The following is a 23,657-nucleotide window of genomic DNA, read 5'->3' as shown; positions in this document are numbered from 1 at the left end:
CAGCATCAATGGGATCAGTTTATTGTTTTGTTTGTTTGTAAACTGTTTGCTCCTAAAAATTTCTCGCATTTTGTTACAAGAGAAGGGTTCAGTGACTGGCGAAATACTATTGTAATTGATCGACATGAATAAAGCACTACTCATCGAGACTCTATGCTAACATACTTAACTCGCAGACAAGGTGTAGGGTTGGGACAACAGTTGGAAAAACAAATTCAGGAAGAGCATGATTACTGGGAACATGTCCTGAGGCATGTCATAGCTGTTATTCGTACGCTAGCTGAATGTGGTTTGGCTTTTCGAGGAACAGAAGAAAGACTTGGATCATTGTAAAATGGGAACTTTTTAGGGTTGCTCGAGCTCATAAGTCAGTTTGATCCATTTTTAGCAGGTCACATTGCAAAATATGGAAATTGTGGCAAAAGAAATCCTTATCTGTCCAAAGCCACCTGTGAGGAACTCATTCAACCGATGGCTCAAAAGGTCCACGTGCTTATTGTTGATGAAGTAAAATCTTCTGGTTATTTTAGTTTGTCAGTTGATTCAACACCAGATCTGTCACATATCGACCAGTTAAGTGTTGTACTTAGGTACTTAAAAGATAGACAGCCTATTGAACGCTTTTTAACCTTTCTGGAAATGAAAAGCCATACCGGTGAGGAAATGGCAAATCAGGTGTTGCAGTACTTACATAAAGTTTGTCAGCTAAACTTTTCAAAATGTAGGGGACTGTCTTATGACAACACTGCTAACATATCTGGGCATTATAAGGGGATGCAGCAAAAAATTTTAGAAACAAACAAGTTTGCTATATATGTGCCCTGTGCAGCTCATTCACTAAATTTGGTACGCCGAAGTGCTGTTGACTGCTGTCAAGAGGCGGTGAATTTCTTCTCTACAGTGTGGTTGTGCTACACCTTTTTTTCAGCCTCAACCAGCCAGTGGACAAAAGATTGTAGTGGAAATGAAAATGTCTAAAAATCCCTCTCTGATACCAGATGGGAGGCATATGCTATGGCAACAGCAGCAATTTTGAAATCATTCCTTCAAATTTTAGAAGCATTAGATTGTATAGCCGAAGATCAGTCATAAAAGGGAGACACTAGAAGAGAAGCAGATAATATTGCAAATAAAATTCAAGAGCTAGAATTGGTTTTTATGTTGAATTTTTGGGATGAGATTTTGCAAAATTTTCATAGAGTAAGCCAAGTTCTACAGAATGAGGATGTCAACTTAAAAACACGTGCAGATCTGTATGGATCATTAGCTGACCAATTGTGCACTTCACAAAATGAATTTGAAATATATGAAGCAGCTACAAAGGAAGTGCTAACAGATATTGATTACAAGGCAGCTCAAACTCGTAAACATATCAGAAAGAAGGTACCCAATGACGGAGATGCTCCAGAAGTATATCTGAATGCCAGAGATAAATTTCGTATCACCACCTTTTACACAATTGTTGACAAACTTGAAACTGAGATGAGAAGAAGAGGAGAGATATACAAAGAACTATCAGAGATTTTCTTTTCTAAGTGATGTGCAACATAATGCTACTTCAGTGACTTCATCTACTGAAATTGAAAGGTATTCTCAGTGTTGTCAAAAGCTAATTGATGCTTACCCAGAGGACTTGAACACTAATTTCTCTGCTGAGCTTCAGCAGTTTCACTCATATGTGTGCCATAAGTTCAGTGCAACAAAAAATTTAAAAACAAGATTCAGTCATGCTGAATTTTATAAAATAATTATAGAAGACAATACTGAGTGTGCCTTTCAAAATGTAGGCATTGCCTTTCATATATTTTTAACATTAATGCTCACAAATTGCTCAGCTGAGCATTCATTTTCTCGTTGAAGTATATTAAAAATCCCATCAGAACAACTATGCAACAAGGCAGGTTGAATGCCTTATCTCTACTAAGTATAGAAGCAGATGTGTTACGTAAGATTAATTTTGAGGATCTGATCAAAGACTTTGCACTTAGAAAAAGTAGGAGAAAACTTTTCAAATCTAAATAAAGTTGAAGTATACAAAAATAAACATTATTTTCCATCTTACTATAAGTTTTGTTTCATTTTGAAAAATAAAAATTTATTTTATGGTTTATTATTGTTTATATTTTGAATTACATATATATGGGGCACCAAAATCTTTTAAGTGCTTAGGGCCTCTCTATGGGTCTTAATCCAGCCCTGGCTGTGACATTCACTTAATGTTCTGATGGAGCATATCAATAAAAAGAAAACAATGAATTCAAATTAGCTTAAACTTAGTAATGAAAAATAACAGCACATCACACAAAGAGATATCTTGTGTCAAGGTAGTCAAGTCTTTGTGAATTCAACAAATGCAGGATAAATCCATGACTTCAACCATGAATATGTTCAGGTTCACATGTCTATGTTCTTAGTTTTCTTGCTTGAAAGGCATTTGACATACGAGGGTGTTCCATGAGTTTCCAGCCTGGCTAACGTTTAGGGGTTATAGAAAGAAAACAACTGTTCTTTTCAACATAATCTCCATTTACTTCACATGTTTCACATCTTTCAAGTTTCTATGCCCTTGAAAAAATAGTCTATACTTCTGTCTGCAAAACAGCCTAAGACTGCATCTTTCACCTCATTGTCATCTGTAAATTTCCTTCCTCGAAGGTCTTTCTTCAGTTTCACTTCACTGGGTGCGAGATCTTAGCTGTAGGGAGGATTCTCCATAATGGCTCTCCACTTTGAGCCATATTACTCCTCCAGAACTGCGATGACGGGAAGCTTTGCTTCGTGAATATAAAAGAATTTTAAATAACCAAACCTCCCAATACATGAATTTATTCCAGATGCTTTATTTAATAGACTAAAATCCAGAAGACCTGCCATAAAAAAACCACCCATAATCTTCTTAGCCAGTATGACAGTATGGTGAGTAGGTGAGATACACTGTTGGTCCCAAGCAGTATCACCTGAAGTTCGTAATTACATAAACATCTTCCAAAACCCATCTGGATTTGACCTGCCCAGGAATATATGGACAACGGCTAACAGGATTCGCACAGGCCATGGTATATGTGGAGACTTACTTTCAAAGTGGGGTAAGATACCAAATCCCCTCCACTGTCCTTGTGGAGCCAAGACCCAAACCATTCGCCATATAGTACAGGAATGTGAGCTGACGGCATATCCAGGTGACTTTAAGGATATTTTTGATCTATCCCTAGTGGCGATCAACTGGATTAAAAACCTAAATGTTAAAATATGATTAATTTCTGTCTGATGATTGTCATAAATTTCATATTTGTATTTGCCTGAATGTAGATGCTTTACTTTTTTTATTTTTTTTATTTATATTATCATATACTCTTTTAACCATGTGTACAAGCCACACAATAAATAAATGTAGGGTGGGTGTTCAATCTCCTGGAAGCCACAGTCCTTCACTGCAGCCTTCCCAACAATAGCCATATGGACTGCAGTATTGTTGTGAAGCAGGTGAACACCATGACTCAGAATTCCTCATCTCTTTTCCTTTATGGCGTCGTGCAATTTGTGCAGGAGTGAAGCATAATATTCTGCATTCAAGGTGGTATTCCTTTCATTGAGGTCAATCAAGATAATTCCCCGAGCAATCCTAAAAGTGCTTTGCGCCACTCCATGGATTCCCTTTTGAAAAGAGGATCATAATAAAGGACCATGGTTTCATCCCTCCAGTGAAAATGGATTCCAACACTACCTCTCTTATTTCTCTAAAAATTTGTGGGAACAGGTCACACAATGCTCTTTCTGAATTGAAGAGAGCAGTCCAGGCATCCACTTTGCACTGACCTTTGTCATGTGAAGCCTCTTGTAAATGATGCAAAAGATGGTTGTTACAGACAGTCCCACTCTTGCTGGGACTTCTTTAAGCTTCAGCCATCTGTCATTGAGCAATTCCTCTTCAACAAGAGACATTTTTCTCAGTCATCATTTTCACAGGACAACCATCACAAGGATCATCTTCAATGCTCTCTTCCTAGGCAAAATGTTTAGCCCATTCCTTCATGGTGGGATGTGAAGGTTAATCTTCCTCATAAATACCATCCAATCATTGTTTGATAACACTTGGAGAAAGCCAGTCTTTGGTGAAAAACTTTATCACAACGTGGTACTCAATTTTTAATATTACAGCCACTTAGCATGCCATGTGTTAGTCAAATGAGTGCCTCCAACTGAATGGCACAGGTAGAGAGTTGAAACTGGTGGTACACTAACTCCTCACAGATGGTGCTATCTGTCATACATGACATTTAAAAATTGGCACAAATTTTGTATCTCAGGCTGGAAACTTTTGAAACCTACCTTGTATTTCTGAAACCAGATATGAACCCGACTTTGATTAGGAACAAAAATTGTTCATTTCATTTTATGATAATAAGTAAATGAGCAAGGTTTCCCAAACTTTTTTCCCATAGCCCGGTTATTTTAATACTTCATCTTTGTGCCCCACTAAAATTTTTATGACCAACAGGTAAAATAAAACAGATTTGAATGTAATTTGCTAGTTCTGTCCACCTTTATGCAATAGAACTATGTTACCCTCTTAACACTACCTTGAAACCTTGCCAGAGCTGGGAAGTTAGATTGAACTTCAACAGAGACACTGCCAATCCTCTTGGCAATAGTGTAACACACTACATACTGTACTATACCATTGCTATATTCTCATTGATATTTTTCAATATGCTTAGCACCTCCTGTTCATCTACCTCAATTCTGACATCAGCAAAGTGCAAAATATTAAGCTCAGTGATACACCACTGCAAAGTGATCACTCAATAATACAAGTATTTTCTTTGCTTCTGTCACCTTCCTACTATCAACATTGAATAAAGTCATCCTTCAATAGTCATTCATCCTCTTACTTTTATATATATATATATAAAGGAAATTAAATGACTTTATACCGAGAATGACAAATTTATTGTTAAGATATGACTAGTTTCGTTGAAATACAATTTCTTCAGGTATCATAGGCAAAGAATAAAATAAAAAATAACAGCCACATGAAAAAATACATTAACAGATCTAGTATAAAACAAGTACATTTAAAAAAGGAATGCGTGCTAGAGTTCCAACTGAAGTTGACTATGTGCGTGAGCTGGTATTAGTGCGCCAGTATTGGACAGTGGCAATGTGTGCATCAGAAATATTATAACTAAGGCTGTTATTAATATGAGACGAATCAAGCGATATTTCTTTAGATTCAATTATTCTTCTTTTTAGTTCATCATAGCACACATGTATATTAGAGGTTTTTGACCAGTCAACGATGTGTTGGCGGCCATCATCTGAGTTGATGGAGATGAGAATGTGGCTAGATGCTATGATGAACTTTTTTTAGATTCAATTCTTTCCAGTTTTTGAAAAGAATTTTCAAAAACTGGAAAGAATTGAATCAAAAGAAATATTGCTTGATTCGTCTCATATTAATAACAACCTTAGCTATAATATTTCTTTCTGATGCACACATTGCCACTGTCCAATACTGGCGCACTAATACCAGCTCACGCACGTAGTCAACTTCAGTTGGAACTCTAGCACGCATTCCTTTTTTAAATGTACTTGTTTTATACTAGATCTGTTAATGTATTTTTTCATGTGTCTGTTATTTTTTATTTTATTCTTTGCCTATGATACCTGAAGAAGTTGTATTTCAACGAAACTAGTCGTATCTTAACAATAAATTTGTCATTCTCGGTATAAAGTCATTTAATTTCCTTTTTTATATACAGTTCTACTGAGTAAATAATGAACATTAATATATATATATATATATATATATATATATGACAGAATGATCATTGACTCAGTTAACATACATAGTTTTATGAAGAATTAAATGACTAGAACCGAGATTTAAGTAAAAAGGTTTTAATATAAATACACTACTAGTTTTGGCCTGTAACAGCCTTCTTCAGGTGACATTATAAAAGAAAAAACACTAAACATTGAGGGTTAAAAGACTATGAACAACAGACAGTCTTTATACATAATTAGTATGAAAACATTGTAGTTGTATTTGAAGCTGTTCTTTCATTTGTTGCATTGTTGGGAGAGTGCATGCTTGCTGCATCACGTGAACGCCAGTACATGATTACAGCTGAATGATTATCTGGGAGGTTGTAGCTTAAGTTGTTATTTAGATGAACAGGATCGAAGATGATTTCTCTAGATTCCACAATTTTTCTCTCTATTTCGTCACTGCAACAGAAGATGTTAGTAGATTTTTCCCAGCAGACTTTGTGACTTTATCATCATCATTAGGATTAGCCGAGAAAAGGATATGACTTGATAATGCACTCGCTTGCTGTCTCTTGTAAGTAATGTCTCTCATGTGTTCTTCCATACGCATTTCAACAGATTTGTCTGTCTGCCCAAAATAAGGAATATCGCAATCACATAATATTTTATATACCCCAGGGTATTTGAGTTGATGATGACAAGGTTTTGGGTGGCTAATTAAGGAACGGATCTTTGGAAGGGGAGTGAAGGTTCCGATATTGTATTTTCTTAGAACTTTTGCTAATTTATGTGAAACAGTACTTATGTAAGGAATAGATATATTGCCTTTGAATCCATTTGTTTCTTCTGAGTGATGTTTAGGAGGATTAAGAAGGAATTTGTCAATGATTTTCTTGGAATATCCATTAACTTCAAAAGAAGTTTTCAGATGGTTTATTTCTGTAAGCAGTTCATTTGGGTCATCACGAAGAGAACGGGCTCTGTCCCAAGGTGGAAATTATTCCAAGCTTATGAGGAGGAAAATGATGGGACTGACTGTGCAGATATCTGTTGGTGTGTGTGGGCTTTCTATATATCGATATTTTTAGTTTACCAGAAGAGCGATTCAGTTTGACAAAAATATATATATATAATGAAAAAAAAAAACTGCTGAATTTATTTTGGCCTGCTTAACTAATTTTTTCTTATAATCTGATTTGGCCTTTCTTTTTACTATTATTACATGACACCTCCAGGGAGTCAAGGACTCAACGTGGGAAGGCACTCTACTTCACTAAATACATTTCACTCTCTCTCTATTAATACTTAATTCTCCTACTACAACACACTATCATTAACGCCATCTACTGCCCATCATCACCAACAACAGTATTTTTTTTGTCTGTAAATTGCATGTGTTCTGTAGGCTGATTTGTCTGTACATGGGATGAAAAACCCAAGTTTTCAGGAGGAAAAAACCTTGCTACCTCCATATGAGATCGGCTAACTCACCTATAATTGCTTTTTATTAGTGTGCTTATTAGTGTGCTGATCACTTTTTCTTTATATTCCCTTTGCAATGTTTTTTTTTTCTTTCAGCTTTTGTTTACATTTCTACTCATCCATTTAACCTAGACTAACTTTTTTCTCTTGACCTGGGTATATATGCAGTTTGACACTGGCTTCTCTCAAACAATCCCTGACCACTTCCCATGCACAACTGACATTCTTTTCTTTTGCTCTTCAAGCCATGACACTGTTCCAAGATGCCTTATGTCATAATTACAGATTTATAGTTCAACATTAACCCTTTTTTTTGACAGAAAATTCCACATATTTAGCAACCTTCAAGAACAAGACTTCATGATCACTTTCCCAGTTGTAGGCAGTGTCTACCTTGATTTTAAATTTTAAAATCCTTAACACTCTGGTAACTTAAGCAACCAGAATGCGTTGTTAAAGCATTAACAATGCATTCTGGTAATGCGTTCTATCCACTGACAATTCACCATGTAAAAAATCTACTTCTCACAGCCATCTTCAACACAACTTCCAGGCATGGGCATCTGCAAAAGGGAGAAAATAGGTCACTTGCCCCAGAGGCAAGTGAGATGATAGCTGGACTATGGAGTGAATCTTATGAAAACAGGTTGAAGATTTGTGGATTACAGAAACTGGTTGATAGGTGGAAAAGGGATGATATGACCGAGACATTCAAATTAATGAGGGTTTTACAAAATTAATTCAGCGGAAATTTCTCCAGAACAGGTGTGGTGGTGGGAGAACTAGTGGCCATCCGTGGAAACTGAGCAAGAGTGTAGTTAGCAAGGGTGTTAGAACTAGATTTTTTACTTGGAGAGTGGTGAATGAGTCGAATCAGCTGCCAGAGTCTGTTATGGGTGACATGACTATGAAGAGTTCAAATCAAGGCATGATATACTGTGTGAATGCTGAATAGTTCTTGACATGATCTTTAGGCCCTCCCTCAATGAGTCTAAGGACTCCTTGGAGTTGCCTGTAATAATAATAATAATACTGATAGCCTATTTAAATGATCCTGCAAGCTCTCCACATTGCCTTGAATATTTACCTTGAGCAACTGAATATTTCCCTTCAGGTTTTCTATATCATTTACGTACAAATTAAGAAGCAATGGTCCTAGCATTGAGTCTTGTGGCACACAACTAGTTACCTGTTTTTGCCTCGATTCTGTCCCTTGATATACCACTTTTTGGAATCTATCCAATATTGTTCTAATTTGCATGACAGAGTTCCATGGGGTATTCTGTCAAATGCCTTTGCAAAATTCAGCAGAATCATCATGTAGCCATTTCATGTTGGAGGCTTAATGGATTTTTTTAACAACACTCAAAAAGAATTAAAATAGACTTTAATACTTCCTATCAAAAAAATAATCAACTCCTCCCCCATTCCCCTTCCTTCTCGTCAACAAGATTTTAAAAATGCCATCACCATACCCTACATCCGTGGCACATCTGAAAAAATAGACAAGATACTAAAACAATACAATCTACACACAGCATATAAGCCCCACCGCAAACTGGCTACCCTTATCCGTTCTACGAAAGATCAGCTCCCTCCTCTCTCTCTGCCTGGAGTTTACAAAGTACCCTGTTCCTGTAAGCTGGCGTACTTTGGACAGACAGGCAGATCAGCATCCATCCGTCTAGAGGAACACAAGTCTTACATCTTCAAACACAACTATGGCCATTCAGGCTTGGCTGACCATGTTTTGGACACCACCCACAGAGTATCATGGAAGAAAAAAACCACCATGCTCCACCACAGCAAATTCAAGAAAGAGAGACTTTTCTTAGAAGCAGCAGCAGCTCTCAAAAACCAACCAAATCTCAATAAATATGGGTGCATTAAGCTTCCGAAGATTTGGGAAACACTCATCACCAGAGTTCCCACCTTACATTCCAGGCCACCTACGACTGCCCTTAGAGGGCGCTCTACCTAGATAGGACTTTAGTGTCACCCACGTGGTTGGGCTTAGTATTGTTTGTTATTTGTGCATATGTTACATTAATTTTTTTGTAATCCCCGTAGATGTCCTAGTGACTAGGACGAAATATAGGAAGTATTAAAGTCTATTTTAATTCTTTTTGAGTGTTGTTAAAAAATCCATTAAGCCTCCAACATGATGTCCTCACAGCACTTAAGCCTCTTCACATGTAGCCATTTCCTTTATCAACTCTGCTGTTACTGTATTATACAAAGATAGTAAATTACTAAGGCTTGACCAACCTTTCACAAAGCCATGTTGGCCCTCATACAGCATCATATTTTTTATCAATACATTCTTGAATTCTCTTTTTGACCAATTTTTCCAGTACTTTTACCAGCACGTCTGAGATACTGATTGGTCTATAATTTCCTACTGCAGTCATATGCAAGGGAATTATTTTGCCTTCTTTTCACAATCTTGGAACTCTCAGACCTGAGACTTAAATTAAAGAGCCCAGTCAGAAGCATTTCCTTGCACATTCTCACAATATATAAATTATAAAGAATTTTATTATGTCCATCAACCCAATCCTGAATTCTATTCCTAATCAACCAATCTCTCTCCAACAACTTAACCACAACTGCAGTTATATAGAATGGTCTGTAATTGGAAACCTGTCCTAGAACCATGCTTGTAGAGTGGTACTATTTTGTCTTCTTTCCACTCTTTAGGACCACTACCCACTGCGAGGCTTTAATTAAATAACCAGGTGAAGGGCATAGCTACATGCTGTGCACATTCCTTAACAATACAGGGTGATATGTCAACCATTCCCACAGCCTTATTAACATCTAACCCAACCTGGTACACCTCTTATTCTTTCACTTCCAATTCTCCTAATACTTGCCTCCCTTCTATATATTGCACAACATCATTTATACCAGTATGATATATGCTGATAAAGTACTTGTTCAATAATTCCACTATATACTTTGCAACTGTTATTCTGCTGCCATGACTATCCACCGGTGTCAACTTGCCATAATTATTCTTTCTCTTGATTGCCATATAGATGAAAAATTCCCTTAAGTTAACCTTGTCCTGAGTAGCCAATAATTTAAACTGATTTAATTATTCTTGTTATCAAGCCACAAGTAGAATAACTTATGACAAATAAACAACAATAAAAATTAAACGTATGATCATTTTGTGTATTCCAGGTCAGGTATTGTGAATAGCATTAATTTATTCTCGACTTGCTCAACCTACGAAGTATCTTTAGAGAAGTTTACAGCACAGGAAGCAAAGTGTGTAAGGGGGCCCAACTTTTATCACAGCTCCCAATTTTCAAATCCAATTTTGGGTTCAGTTACCCCTAAAACAAATGTGTGTGTGTGTGTGTGTGTACAGAAATAATATGCTTTTGTTAAATGAATGATGGGAAATTTCGATTGCAGTCTGATAGTATAGGACCCATGTATATTCCTAATGGACTGCATCTGAATGGTTCTGAAGTTAGATGTTCAGAGAGTGTTGTTCTGTGAAAGGTCAGAAGTGCAAAATTAAGACAACCAGAAGTATTAAGGGAATGGTGGGAGGAGGAGTAGAAGGCAGTCAAATTTGGGTTCAGTTACTCCTAAAACAAATGAGTGTGTGCACAGAAATAAGTATGCAATGGTGAGTACAGTTTCATAGATATCAAACTGAATGGGTTGGTAATGACATTGCACAAGGGTCAATGTGGGTGCAAGAGGATGTTGAAATTCATGTACATGAATGACAGAAATATGAGAAATAAAAGAAAACTTTTTGGCATTGGTCAGTGCAATGTGATCAAAAATTATGGGCACCAGTGAGATCTGGTTGAAAGAAAATTATGCACTTATAGTGATAGAATATAAATGGTATTGTACTTTTAGAGAGAATAGGATAGGAGGTAGGGTATTGCTGATGATAGCTGAAGAACTTCAACTAACAAAATTAGAAAATAATGAAAATTTTATTTTATTTTAGGTGTGGGGGAATGGTTTGTTTGAGATTATCTGGTGTGAGATTGAGGTCAATAGGAGAAAATATATTGCTGGTTGTTGTTATAGACCAGAGGATCCAGAGGAAGATGTGGATGCCATGCATTAGCAGATTAGCACAATGAGTGCATGCTGAGCAATTGTTATGGAACTTCAACTATGGAGAGAGGAAAGTGAGAATGCCAAGGTGGACATGGAATTTATACAACTGCTAAGGGATGACTACCAGAAACAGCATGTAATGGAAGGGAAGAGTGGTTTGAGAGCACAAGGATTTGATAATACCATAGTGAACAAATTAATCCGAACAAGCCAAATTTTCATCAAGTTTTTGGTTTGGTTTTTGCTTACTAATTTCGGTTTTAGTTCACTATTTTGGTTGAGTGCTGCATGTTTTAACTGTCTCTACAATGTTTATTTAGTGTTCATTAATAGTTGTAATTGAAAAAAAAAAAAATAGTCAATGTTTATTAATAGTGCGTTTTTAATAATTTAAACAAGTTGATATTTGTAGTGTGTTATTCATTTTGGATAGTTTAAAATGGATACATCTCCAAGAAAGCATTCAAAATATGTACTCTTTCTCAGCACACATCCATGACTCAAAAATAAATTGCCAATGATGTGTGATGTTGGTTTGGTATTGTTAATGTGATTTTAAAGAGGTGTGGGGAGACAGGTACCTTACCTCCCGACAAAAAAGGAAAATGTGGGTGAAAAGAGAAAACTACACTTATTCAAATTCATTCTAGTTAGGAAAAGCAAAATGAATGCAAGATTGTCTGCTGTAGACTTAAATAGAGACTTGGCAGCTAGTGGGATTAATATTTGACATGTTGAGGAGTGCTGGAAGCAGGGAGAACTGCCCTCACTGAAAAATAAACAACTGTTGGCGAAGGCTATGCAGAAAAAGAGGCATAAGTGTACAAAGATTGGACTGTTGAGAAGTGGAAGAAGGTCATATTCTCAGATAAGAACATTTCCTTGTCCAAGGAGAGGAATACCTTATGTTTGCAAATCAGCAACTGAGAAGCCCTCCCACCCACCTTCAAGCTCCTAAACACCTAGCTGAAAAGCTGTTCTGGGGTTGTTTTACACATGATGATCCAGGATCACTTGTGCCTGTTAACAGTATGATGAAAGTGACCAATAGATAAATATACTGGAAAACAGAGTGGTCCCACAGATCCAGAAAGACAAAGAACTCATCTTCCAACAGGATCTTGTTCCATAAAAATGAAAGAGCCCCTCAAAAATCACAAACATCCAATTGCTTCAGTGGACATGTAACTTTTGACGTTCACCAAATAGAAAATTTGTGGGCCATAGTGAAAAAGAGACTTGGAAAATTACTGTGATACAAAGGATAACTTAATACACTCCATTGTAAAAGTAGAGTTTTGAGATGCAGAAATAAGAAAAATGTGTTCTACAGTGGTAGAATCCATGCCTAAGTGAATTAATGAACTTCTTAGGAACAGAGGAACACATAAATTATTCGGTAAAGTTGGAGTTTAATTTTTGTACTTATTTTCTGTGAAATTAAAATATTTCTTTAAAATGTAAGTGTTTAGATTAATTTGTTCACTACTATAGCATTATAAGATATATTCACAAGAAAGGTAGACACTTTGGCTACAACTGGGGAGAGTGACCATGCAGTCTTCTTCTGGGCAGTTGCTAAATATGTAAAATTCTTTGTCAGGAAAGGGTTTATGTTGAACTACAAAGCTGGTAATTATGACAGACTTAGAAGGCATGCTGGAGCTGTGCTATGACTTGAGTAGACAAGCTGCAAGGAACAAATTTCAGTAGTGCACGGGAAGTGGTTAGAGATTGTTTGAGAGAAGCAGTATCAGACTACACACCCACAGCAGGACAGACTGGGGGGAGGGGTAAGTGGATGACTAGATATATAGCAGTAGTTAAAACAATTAGATATTTTATTAGTTCTATGAGTTCTCCATTCAGAATGTAGCTGAGGCTTGCCTATTTTCATAGTTTGATTAATTTTCATGCCAAATTTTACTGTTATTAAATTTCATTAGAGAATCCTGGAACTGGATGCATAAAGCAAAGAAGTGAGTATAATATCTCCAATTCTAATATCAGGTTTGATGAATTTCTTTCATAATGTGATCCATATAGATGATGAATATGAGTAGATAATGTGTATCCTTTTCTTACACTTAATTTTACATCAAACCATATTCCTACATTTCCTTCAATTCTATCGCTGACTTAAAACTTTTATATATACTATGTATTGCTCTGTATAATGTTCCATTAACCCCATGCAATTGTAGTGTTTTGAAAAGCTTTTCCCTGGTCATCTTGTCACATGTCTTTTTCCATATCCACAAAACTGAAGTACAGATTATTGTTATTATTATTATTATTCGTGACACCCCCCAAGGAGTCCAAAGAATCATTGCGGGAGGACACCTACTGTACAACTCTCGTCTCCACTATTACACCGAACCTCTACTACCAATCACCTACATCAACTGCCAACCACCACCACCGCTAGTATTTGTTGTCTGTAAATTGCATATATTACGAAGGGCTGATTTGTCTGTATGCGGGATGTAAAACCCAAGTTTGCAGGAGAAAAAACCTTGCTACCTCCATATGAGATCGGCTAACTCACCTTCAATTGAAAAAGTCTATATAAAGATTCCTCCCGTCTTGACGAGAATAGAACTTAGGCCTTTTCTAATCAAAGGGCGCAATGAAGGTTATATTTACATGTTTTCTCAACCATTTGTCATAAAGTGAAAATCTGATCCTGACAACCTCTATTTTGACTGAATCCATCTTGTTCTTCTAGTTTCTCTTTCACGATTTTTCTCAGCCTCTTTTCAAGTATCCTTGCATAAATCTTACCTGGAACACTTAGTAGAGAAATTCCTCTGTAATTCTCACATTCAGCTTTATTCCTTTTTTTATAGATGGGAATCATTAGTGCTCTACTCCAATCATTTGGAATTTGACCTTTTAACCAGGTCCTCTGAGATGCATTGGGCCACTGCAAAACTTTTAGAATTTCATATCTGAGAATTTCTTCTGGTTGAATATTATCTAATTCAGTTGCCTTTCCACACTTCATGTTTTTGACAGCATTTTACCTGAAGTATTGATATGCACTCCTGTTTACATTACTCATGAAAATGTTCTTCTACAGTTCTGTCACTCCTTGTTTTAACAGTCATTCTAAATAATTACTCCAGACATCTAGGATATCATTATCTTTAGTTTTCATGTCATCTTTGATTTCTTTTCAAGTACTCTTTCCTCTATTTTGGGCTTTTTTTTTTTCAATAGCATCCAGAATGTATTGCCACCTTCCTGATATTTATTTCCTATACTCTTACCACCAGTCTTCAAATGACTTTAGCTACTTTTACACACATGCTTACCTCACTTACTTTTTTCTCTGTATTCTTTTAGGACATCTGCCATCTTATTTACTGTGAACTTTCGGTATGGTTTCTTATTTTCAGGAACCTACTTCTTTAACTCATTGTGTCCACTGTGGCATTCTTATTTTTAAATCCTTGTAGACATTATATACCTTCCTAGCTGAATCAATGTGTTTTCAGAGTTTTCCACTGAGGCTTCAATGGGTTTTTTCTTTTCTTTTTGAACAGATTCATTTTTTCTTCATTAATATTTGTTGAGTCTAAAGTTTATCTGTAAAAACTACTCAAGTTTAACTGGAAAAAAAAAAAAAAAAAGCTGCTAGAACTGTAATCCTTTAAAAAAAAATTATGTACTCTTCTTTTCAAAGTGATATTCATCTCATCTCATTTTCCTTTCCCTCTTTTACCTTGCAGTGTCCAGGGTTTATTAATCATTGGATCTCAAGCTGTTCACAGGATAAGGTGGTCAGCTCTACGCCCCAGTGTATCCTATGTCCATAGTGTCGAGTTCTCAAGGCCAGTTTGTCTATTTTGGGGGATGAAAAACCCAGAATAAACTGGGGAAAAACCCTACTGTCCATGCCCAAGACCAGCTAACTTGGCTATGGCTGAGGAAGATCCTTCAGCTCCTCACATCACCAATGGAAATTGAACCTAGGACACTCCTTCCCCAGGCATATGGTTGCCTGGGGAAGAAGCACACAGCCACTAGGCTAACCACATATACATGGGATATTCATTTTTATCCTATTTAAAACTAAGTGATGGTCACTTCCAATTTCAAATCCTCTGTACACTGTGTACACCCTGAACCAGCATGAAGATATCACTATCACCAATGACATAGTTACTGAGGCTTTTCTTATTTCTTCTGTCCTCACTCTACATGAGCTCGTCTACATTACTAACACCATGTTAGAACATGGTGTAAGTAATGACTAGTCAGCATCCTGAGCAAGTAATCCAGATAGTACACTTATCGTTCTTATTAGCTTTGTCCTTTCCTCCAAATTTTGTCAAAAAGATTCCTATATGCCAGGTGGGATTCACTTCCTAATCTGCTATTTAGATCTCCAATAGGCAGACATGATAAAAACTTAAGTTATTAAAGGAGTTCTATAAAATTGATACAAAGGAATTTTTTTAAATACCTGACAAATAGAGAACTAGAGGTCATGACTGGAAGTTGTGTAAGCGTATGGTTAGTAAGGGTGTACGGGTTAGATTTTTTGTTTGGAGAGTGGTGAGTGAGTGGAATGTATTACCAGAATTGGTGTACCCTGAAATTTAATGAGTTTAAGGTAAGGTATGATAGATATTATGTGTATTAATTTAGTGTGGATCTTCCACAATGAGTCTTCTGACTCCATGGAGATCGTGTCTGCACAATTCATCATAGGAAAATTCTTCGCAGACAATTCACTGCAAGAAAATTTGAAATCCTATGGTCATGTCATTCCCATATATGAAAAAAAAAAAAAAAAAAAAAAGAAATATTTAGGTTAAGGGATATTACCATCCCATATTGTTTCATAGCCGAATAAGAAACTCAAAGAGTTTCATGCCAAATATAGAAACTATATAAAGTTCGGTGAGTCCAAGCATAAGCAAATACCTGGATAGTGCAACACCTGACCCATTTGGTAGTGCTACACTGAGGCAACTCATAATAAGGGTGGAGCAAGCTCCGATCATTATTCTTGGTATTTACCCATAATGTGAAACCTAGCTCCTAGGAGCTGTATTACTGTTCTACATTATGAGAGAAGGTTACTACCCAGACCGCTTTCAACCTTTATTGAGGTCGCATCAGTGAGTAGGTAGACCTAGTAATACCAAGTTTGTAGCAAACAGAACTTACATAGCCTACTATGAGAATTGCCAAGGTGTCCTAATAAGCCTTTGGCTCTTCATATAATTAATAACAAAAGAAATATTTTATACATTATTTATTCCACATAAATTATTATAAATTATTCTTTCTTACTTAGATACTACAGGCTCTGTAGATAGAATATAAATTTTTACAAAACTGGGATAGGGTGGTTAGGGGAGAAAGGGCACCCTATTTAAGAATATTTAGAGATAAATTATTTCCAACTAATATTTATATAGTTGCCTATTTACATATTCTTATTATTCCTATTAACTATTAGTAGTTAGAATAGTTATTAGGGAGAATAAAATATTTAAGAATAGTTAAGGGAAAAGGGCACAATATTTAAGAATATTTATTCTTCTAACTGTTCACTATATTTTTGTTCTGCACATTTAGACATCCATCCAGGTGTGATATATTTTGTTTATTTTACTAATTCAGAAGGTGACATGTTTCAGTTATTGAATACACGTGTATTTTGAAAATCACTGCACTTTTCCTGATTGTGAAGACATCTTGTATGCTGCTATCATTTGCAGAGCTAGTTTAAGAAAATAGGTGCACTTTTCAGTAATTATATTAAAGAAAACTATAATAAAATTACATAAATACTATCATCATTATGTAAATCATCATAAGCTAAATTACTACCTGTGGCTTCAATACTAATCTTTACCTTTTCCTCCAATACTAGTATTTTATGATACTAAGAAGTTTTAAATTTTATATTTAGTCTTCTTTACTGAAAAAAATAAAATAAAAATCAGTAAATATGCATATTCCCAAAGTGAAATACGTAATTAATTATTTTTTTTGTGAACCATTCAAAAATAAACTGTAATCAGAAATATCATGTCATTAACAACCAACTAGATAGCATACCCTCTCTCACCATTGCTGCCACAGTGGCAATTTAGCTTATGGGATTTACATCATTATGATAGCATTTTCTTTAATATAATTACTCAAAAGTGCACGTATGATTTTAAACTAGCTCTGTAAACATCTTTCCTATGCAGGAAAAGTGCAGTCATTTTCGAAATACATGTGCATTCAATAAGTGAAACACCTCATCTTCTGAATTAGTTCAGATAAAATGTGTGTATGTGTGTGTTACACACATCACTGGATCGGTGTCTAAGTGCACAGAAAAATAGTGAACGGTTCACAGAATAAATATTCTTAAATATGGTGCCCTTTCTCCCTAAACCACTCTATTTCAGTTTTGTAAATATTAATATCTCTATGAGGTCCACACAAAAGAAGTGCCTTCCGTACCACAGTCTGTGTGTGTAGACACACACACACACACACTGTGCATCTCCCACCCACTAATAGTATTTTTGTCTGTTTATTTGCTTGTGTTCTCTGGCCAATTTGCCTATATACAAGATGAAAAAAATTCAGTTTCTGGAAGGAAAAATTCTATAACCACCATATCAGATTAGCTAATTCACTTCCATTTGAAAAAGTCATATAAAGATTTCTTATTCAAGTATTTCTCTGGCCAGTACAATAATCAAACTTTTGTCTTTTCTAGTTGGAGCCCATTTTTTTCCTGTCATTCTTCCAACTGTGCTGCAGAGGGGTGCTTAGGCTCAGTCACTAGAGAGAGAGAGATGGGACTAAAAGATTAAGATGAAGAAATTGGTCAATTGTAATGAAGAGACATAGAAGGAACAAGGAAAATTAAACCTAAACATACAAATACTGATTTTCAGAGATGGCAGTCTTCCAGAAATGACAGTATTTATTTTAAAAACAGACTGCTAGCAATTTGATTTGCCTATGATAATTGCATAATTATGTGTGACAGCAGCAAGACATTGAAAGGATATTGGAAAGGCATTCTAGCTGTGCAGAAATGAAATGAAATAAAATTTATAGTATATCAGATCACACAGGCCAGCCTGGTTGGTGTTTCCGCTCTCTGGCCAGGGGGTTGTAGATTCAAGTCCCACTGTGGGTGTGGATGTTTGTGGTTGTCTGTGGAAGTACTAGTGGTGGTGGTGATGTAATTGCGGTTAGTTGCAGTTGGTCGATTTGAGTGGTGGAGACGGAGTTGTGGAGTAAGTGCCCTTCCTTGATGAGTCCTTGGGCTCCTTGGAGGTGTCACGTAATAATAATATTCCATCAACGGAACCTGTAGTATCTAAGTAATAAATAAAATATTACTTTCCCTGTATTAGATAATTTTATTATCATTTTCTTTAATATAATTACTCAAAAGTGCACCTATGATTTTAAACTAGCTCTGTAAACAAATCTTTCCTATGTGCAGAAAATGCCAAGCTGGTTGGCCGAGTGGTTTGAGTATCCGCTCTCCAGCCAAAAGGCTGTAGGTTCGAATCCTGCCGTAGCATGTATGTTTGCGACTGACTGTGAAAATACTAGTGGTGGTGGTCAGTGGTACAGTAGACGGTGCTGGTGTAAATGATGAAAGTAGTTGCAGTTGGTGGTTTTGAGCTGTGATGTAGGTGCCCTCCCTCGATGAGCCTTTGTACTCATCAAGGATATTACACCTCCAGGTTATGTAATAATAATAATAAGAAGAAAAATATTTTGAAAATCTAATTAAATATTATATAAAAAAACTATATTTTGTGATATTTATCTTGCACTACATTTACTTTTCATATATCAGTATCAATGCATCATTTCAATTTTCTAGTGAGTAACATTTTCAGAGAATTTTCCCTGCAATGAATTTTCTGTGAACCCATGGAGATACTCATATAATAACATTTTCTAAAAGAATGATAAAAAGTACATATATAATATTTTATCGATTTCATGACATAATAATGAAACAAAAAGAAACCATTCTATTCATTACATCATTGTGAAAAATCATATCTTGTCGCTGCAATGATCATTAATTACCCTGCCTCAAGACTAGGCAATTATTCCATTTTAATACATTAATACTGGGGACCAAATCTGAGTATTCAGATTTGGTCCCCAGGATTTGAAGGGGATAAATTAACTGTGGAAAGGGTACAAAGGTGGATAACAAAGATGGTTTCAGGACTGTACAATGATAGTTATGAGGATCGGCTGCGGGAATGTGGACTGCAGAGTTTGTTGGATAGAAGGAGAGGTGATATGATTGAGACTTTTAAACTGTCGAGAGGCGGTTACAGGGTTGACACTGGGGAGTTCTTTCGCTTGGGTGAATAGCGGCGATGACAAGAGGCCATCCCTGAAAGTTATGAAAGGAAACTGTGAGCAAGAGGGTGAGGAGTGGTTTCTTTGCGTGGAGGGTGGTTGAACCGTGGAATGCATTGCCTGATGGAGTGGTGAGAGCAAGAACGGTCAATGAGTTTAAGGAATGGTATGATAGACTGTGTTTCTTAGGGGGGACCTCCCCTTGATGAGTCTTGATAGACTTTGTGTTTCTTAGGAAGGACCTCCACGATGAGTCTTGTGACTCCATGAATGTCTAAATAATAATAATAATTAAAAGCTATATAAATGTGTTCATGAATTAAAACAGCTGAAGGTTTCAAATTTCTGCTACTAATTATTTGTTTTAAATATTTCAGAAACATGTAAACTATACTATGACTATAAGATATTATGCTAGAACCCATAATTTGTTTAATATTAAATAATATTAAATTGCATATTACCTGAAAACTGAGTACTGAAAAAATTTAAGGGAATTTACAACTTGAATGTTGAAAACACTCGGTATGTAGTATTTCATTGAAAACAATGTAGTGTTTATCAGTGTATTTAGCTTATAATGCTTTATTAAATGAAAGATTTTTTCCAAAAATTGAGCTGTTTCACAAGTGATCCTTAGAGATCTGATAGCAATGTCTTTTTCAAGTCAGTTTTTACACATAACAAGATAAAGCATAATTCATGTTAAGAAGGACCTATTTTATACATATGTTAGTATAATAATTATTCATCATACCTTTGGAGCTGCTAAATAAGACATCATCTGTAGCTGCAATTGAAAGAACAGCTTTACTATGTCCTTCTGCAATGTGTGTGCACATAATGGGTGAATTTCTATGGCTACTCTTCCCCAAAAAGGGAGTTATCACACCCCTGTAAATAATTTAAATTGGATCAGTATACCATTAAACTAAGATTGAATAGAAAGGATTAAACATTTAATTAACAGCCTCATGAACACAATCATTGAAAAGTATGGAAATGATTTTAAAAAAAAATCTTAAAAACAGTTTCATGCTGAATCCAAATAATTTCTTGGTATCTAGTCTCCTATCTCTCTCTCTCATCCCCAGCGGTCTAGATCACCAGGTCCATAACGCAGAAGACAGAATGCACATGGATGCCTCAGGACCTAATGCAATACTCATAATCAGCCTATTTATAACTTGCTAGGGTCTATAAAACTTGAGAATAATCTAGTCATCCAGACAACACCAGAGAATAATGCAATAAAATTCTGACAGAGTTGTGTCATTTGATTTATAGCAATTTAATGTAATGAATACCTAATATGTTAGAGTAATGATGAGCAGAAATTTCTGGTTTATGGGACAATTTTATGCTCAAAGGGCTACATACTTTTATTTTTCATAAATAGTAGCAGCATGTGTGTCAAACTAGAGAGCTATTCTATGAACTTTTATAGAATTGTCCCCTAGTTTAACATATAAGGGATTAACAAATATTTAAAAAGGCAAGTAGATATGTAAGTATGCATTATTCACTGAAGTGCATAACACACATATACACCTAACAAACACAACTACGTTTGTGAGCAGCATATAAGCTGAATTTACTGTATGGGACTCGCAGTGCACAAACCTAACAGATCATTTGTGAAGCTTATGCACCTGCTCCTCACTGCACCACAAGCTTCTCTACCTTAGTAAGATGAGTATAAGGATATTTAAGTATTTTTATATAAAAACAAATTCCTTTTTAAAAAAAAATAAAATAAAATAAAAGTAATGGAATTTCTCTTTAGAAATCTTTTCACTGGCCACCTATCCAGTGTGTGGGTCTTTGTTTTTTTCATGGCTCTCATGAAGTGTCCTATAATACTGTGGCATATACTTTATATCATTTTCCTTAATTTATGAATTGAAATGTGTCTGATTAATGAAAGTTTTTTTTAATATTTCTAATATTTTATTTAACTTGAATTCCAAATAAAGGCTGCAAACCTTTATAACATTTTAATGTTGTGAGTGGGCCAAAGGTTAGCTAATCCAGTTGAGTAGCTAGCTGTTGATGAAGTGGATAGTCTCTCCACTCTACAACTGTACTATGGATGATTCATTTTCATTGTTTGGTGTCTCCACCCTACTTATTAGAGGTCTGAAGTGGCTAAAAAGTACCATGTTTGGTCTCTTGAGCAGGATTCCTTGATTATCTTATCTTACACAGCATACTGTAGGTTTATATTGCTTCATGGATGGGATTCACATAAAAGAAATTTAGAAAACTGCTATTTCACCCTTTTTCTGGCCACTTCGGTTCTGTAATAAACAAGGTAGCTGTCTCACACTAGGCAATGAAAATCACCACTATCAAAAGATGGAAGGCTGAGAGTATAGATGCTGTCCACTTCACCAATTAGGTCTGCAAGGCATGTTACTTATCCTGATACAAAATCAGTAATAATTTCTAATTTTTCTCCTACTGTTTGAGACATTTTTTCTGTTACTTAAAAATTGAAATGTGTGTGAATAAATTTACTATTTAAACATAAAAAATATGTTTCTCACATTAACTAAATCCTAAAAGGTGTATGCATATTGCAATTGCTCAACTAATTTTAATAAATACAGAATTTCATCAAAATCCATATCAAGACAGGACAGAATTCTTTATATCCATACAGATGTATAGACAAAATTACTTTATGCACAGTTATAAAATATATGTTTTATTTCAGGCATCTTATTATTCTAACATAACAGAAGAAAGCAAATTCAACCATGCAAATATAAGATAAAAGCTTCCATTTACATCCAAACTTCACAATAGTAAACATGTAACAGTTTAACAGAGGAACACTTTTATAGTGGATAGTGAATATACAGAAATTTCTGAAGACGTTTCATATGGCTTCTAAAATTAGACAGAGAAATGTGATTAGCTAGGCTTGTAAAATGGAATGGAGCTGTCATTAAAATACCAGCAGCAGGCTACATGTCAATGATTTAATAACTAATATCATATATCCAGGTATACTAAAGTTTGTACTGTTTACGATACGTTGAACATTTCAATTAATAATGATTCAAGTTGAAGAGACAGTCGTGAAAAAGAAGGAAACATATCAAAACATTCATGGCAAGTAAGTCAACGATGTGCTATGAGAGAATACAAAGTAGAACTAGAAAAAACTAGCTAAACAAGTCATGGGAAGATTTTGGTAAGAACATAGAAAATAAATATCAAGAAGGTGGGAAATATTCTAGAAGCTATCGAAAAAAGCTTAAATAAAGGGAAAGAGTGCTGTAAAAGGAATCCAATATGATAAAGGTGAGATAAAAAATGGAAGATAATTTAGATGTCTGAAGTAATTACGTTGAAAGAGTGGTAAATGAAACAAGCAGTGACAGCATGGTATGGTCAAAAAAAGAAAAAAAAAACATTCAAGAAATTCAAATGCAATCAGGAGTATATATATATATAATTGCTTGAGGTACAAAATGCCCTTAAAAATCTGACATGTTGAAAGACAGCTGAAGTGGATAATATATTGCCAGAAATGCTATAACAAAAGCATGAAAATTTTACAGTGGCTGCAATGCATAATTCAAAAAGCCTAGTTTAAAGGTGTGAATTCTAGGTAACTGGAGTAGAACTTTCATAGTACCCATCTATAAAAAAGGAAAACAAAACAATGCGAGAATTGGAGAGAAATTTCCCTACTGAATTTTCATGGTAAGATTTATGGAAACATACTTGAAAAAAAAAAGGTTAAGTAAAATTGGAAGGCTAAGAATAGAAACTTGGATAAGAACAAACTGGGTTCAGGCTAAATAGACAATAGGATCAGATATTCACTTTAAAACAAATAGTTGAGCAGTCATAGGAATATAAAAAAAGGATCTGTATTCAAGTTTTGTAGATCTGGAAAAGGCATACAAGGTACTAAGATGATG

At 35.4% G+C, this 23,657-nt stretch overlaps 1 protein-coding gene across 1 annotated transcript in view; it reads right to left on the bottom strand.

Moving 5' to 3' along the window:
* LOC150092268 (kinesin-like protein KIF21A) overlaps window positions 1-23,657 on the bottom strand; it is a 524,778-nt gene that overhangs the window by 64,148 nt on the left and 436,973 nt on the right. The window contains exon 30 of the mRNA XM_090415090.1: window positions 20,477-20,613. Coding sequence (XP_090271216.1) covers window positions 20,477-20,613 — 137 coding nt within the window. The remainder of the gene's footprint in view (window positions 1-20,476; window positions 20,614-23,657) is intronic.

The sequence above is a fragment of the Typopeltis vanoorti genome, chromosome 26, assembly GCF_054136105.1.
Source record: "Typopeltis vanoorti isolate ZY-2024b chromosome 26, IOZ_Tvanoo_1.0, whole genome shotgun sequence".
Classification (NCBI taxonomy): Eukaryota; Metazoa; Arthropoda; class Arachnida; order Uropygi; family Thelyphonidae; genus Typopeltis; species Typopeltis vanoorti.
This window is presented reverse-complemented; position numbering and strand designations above follow the sequence as displayed.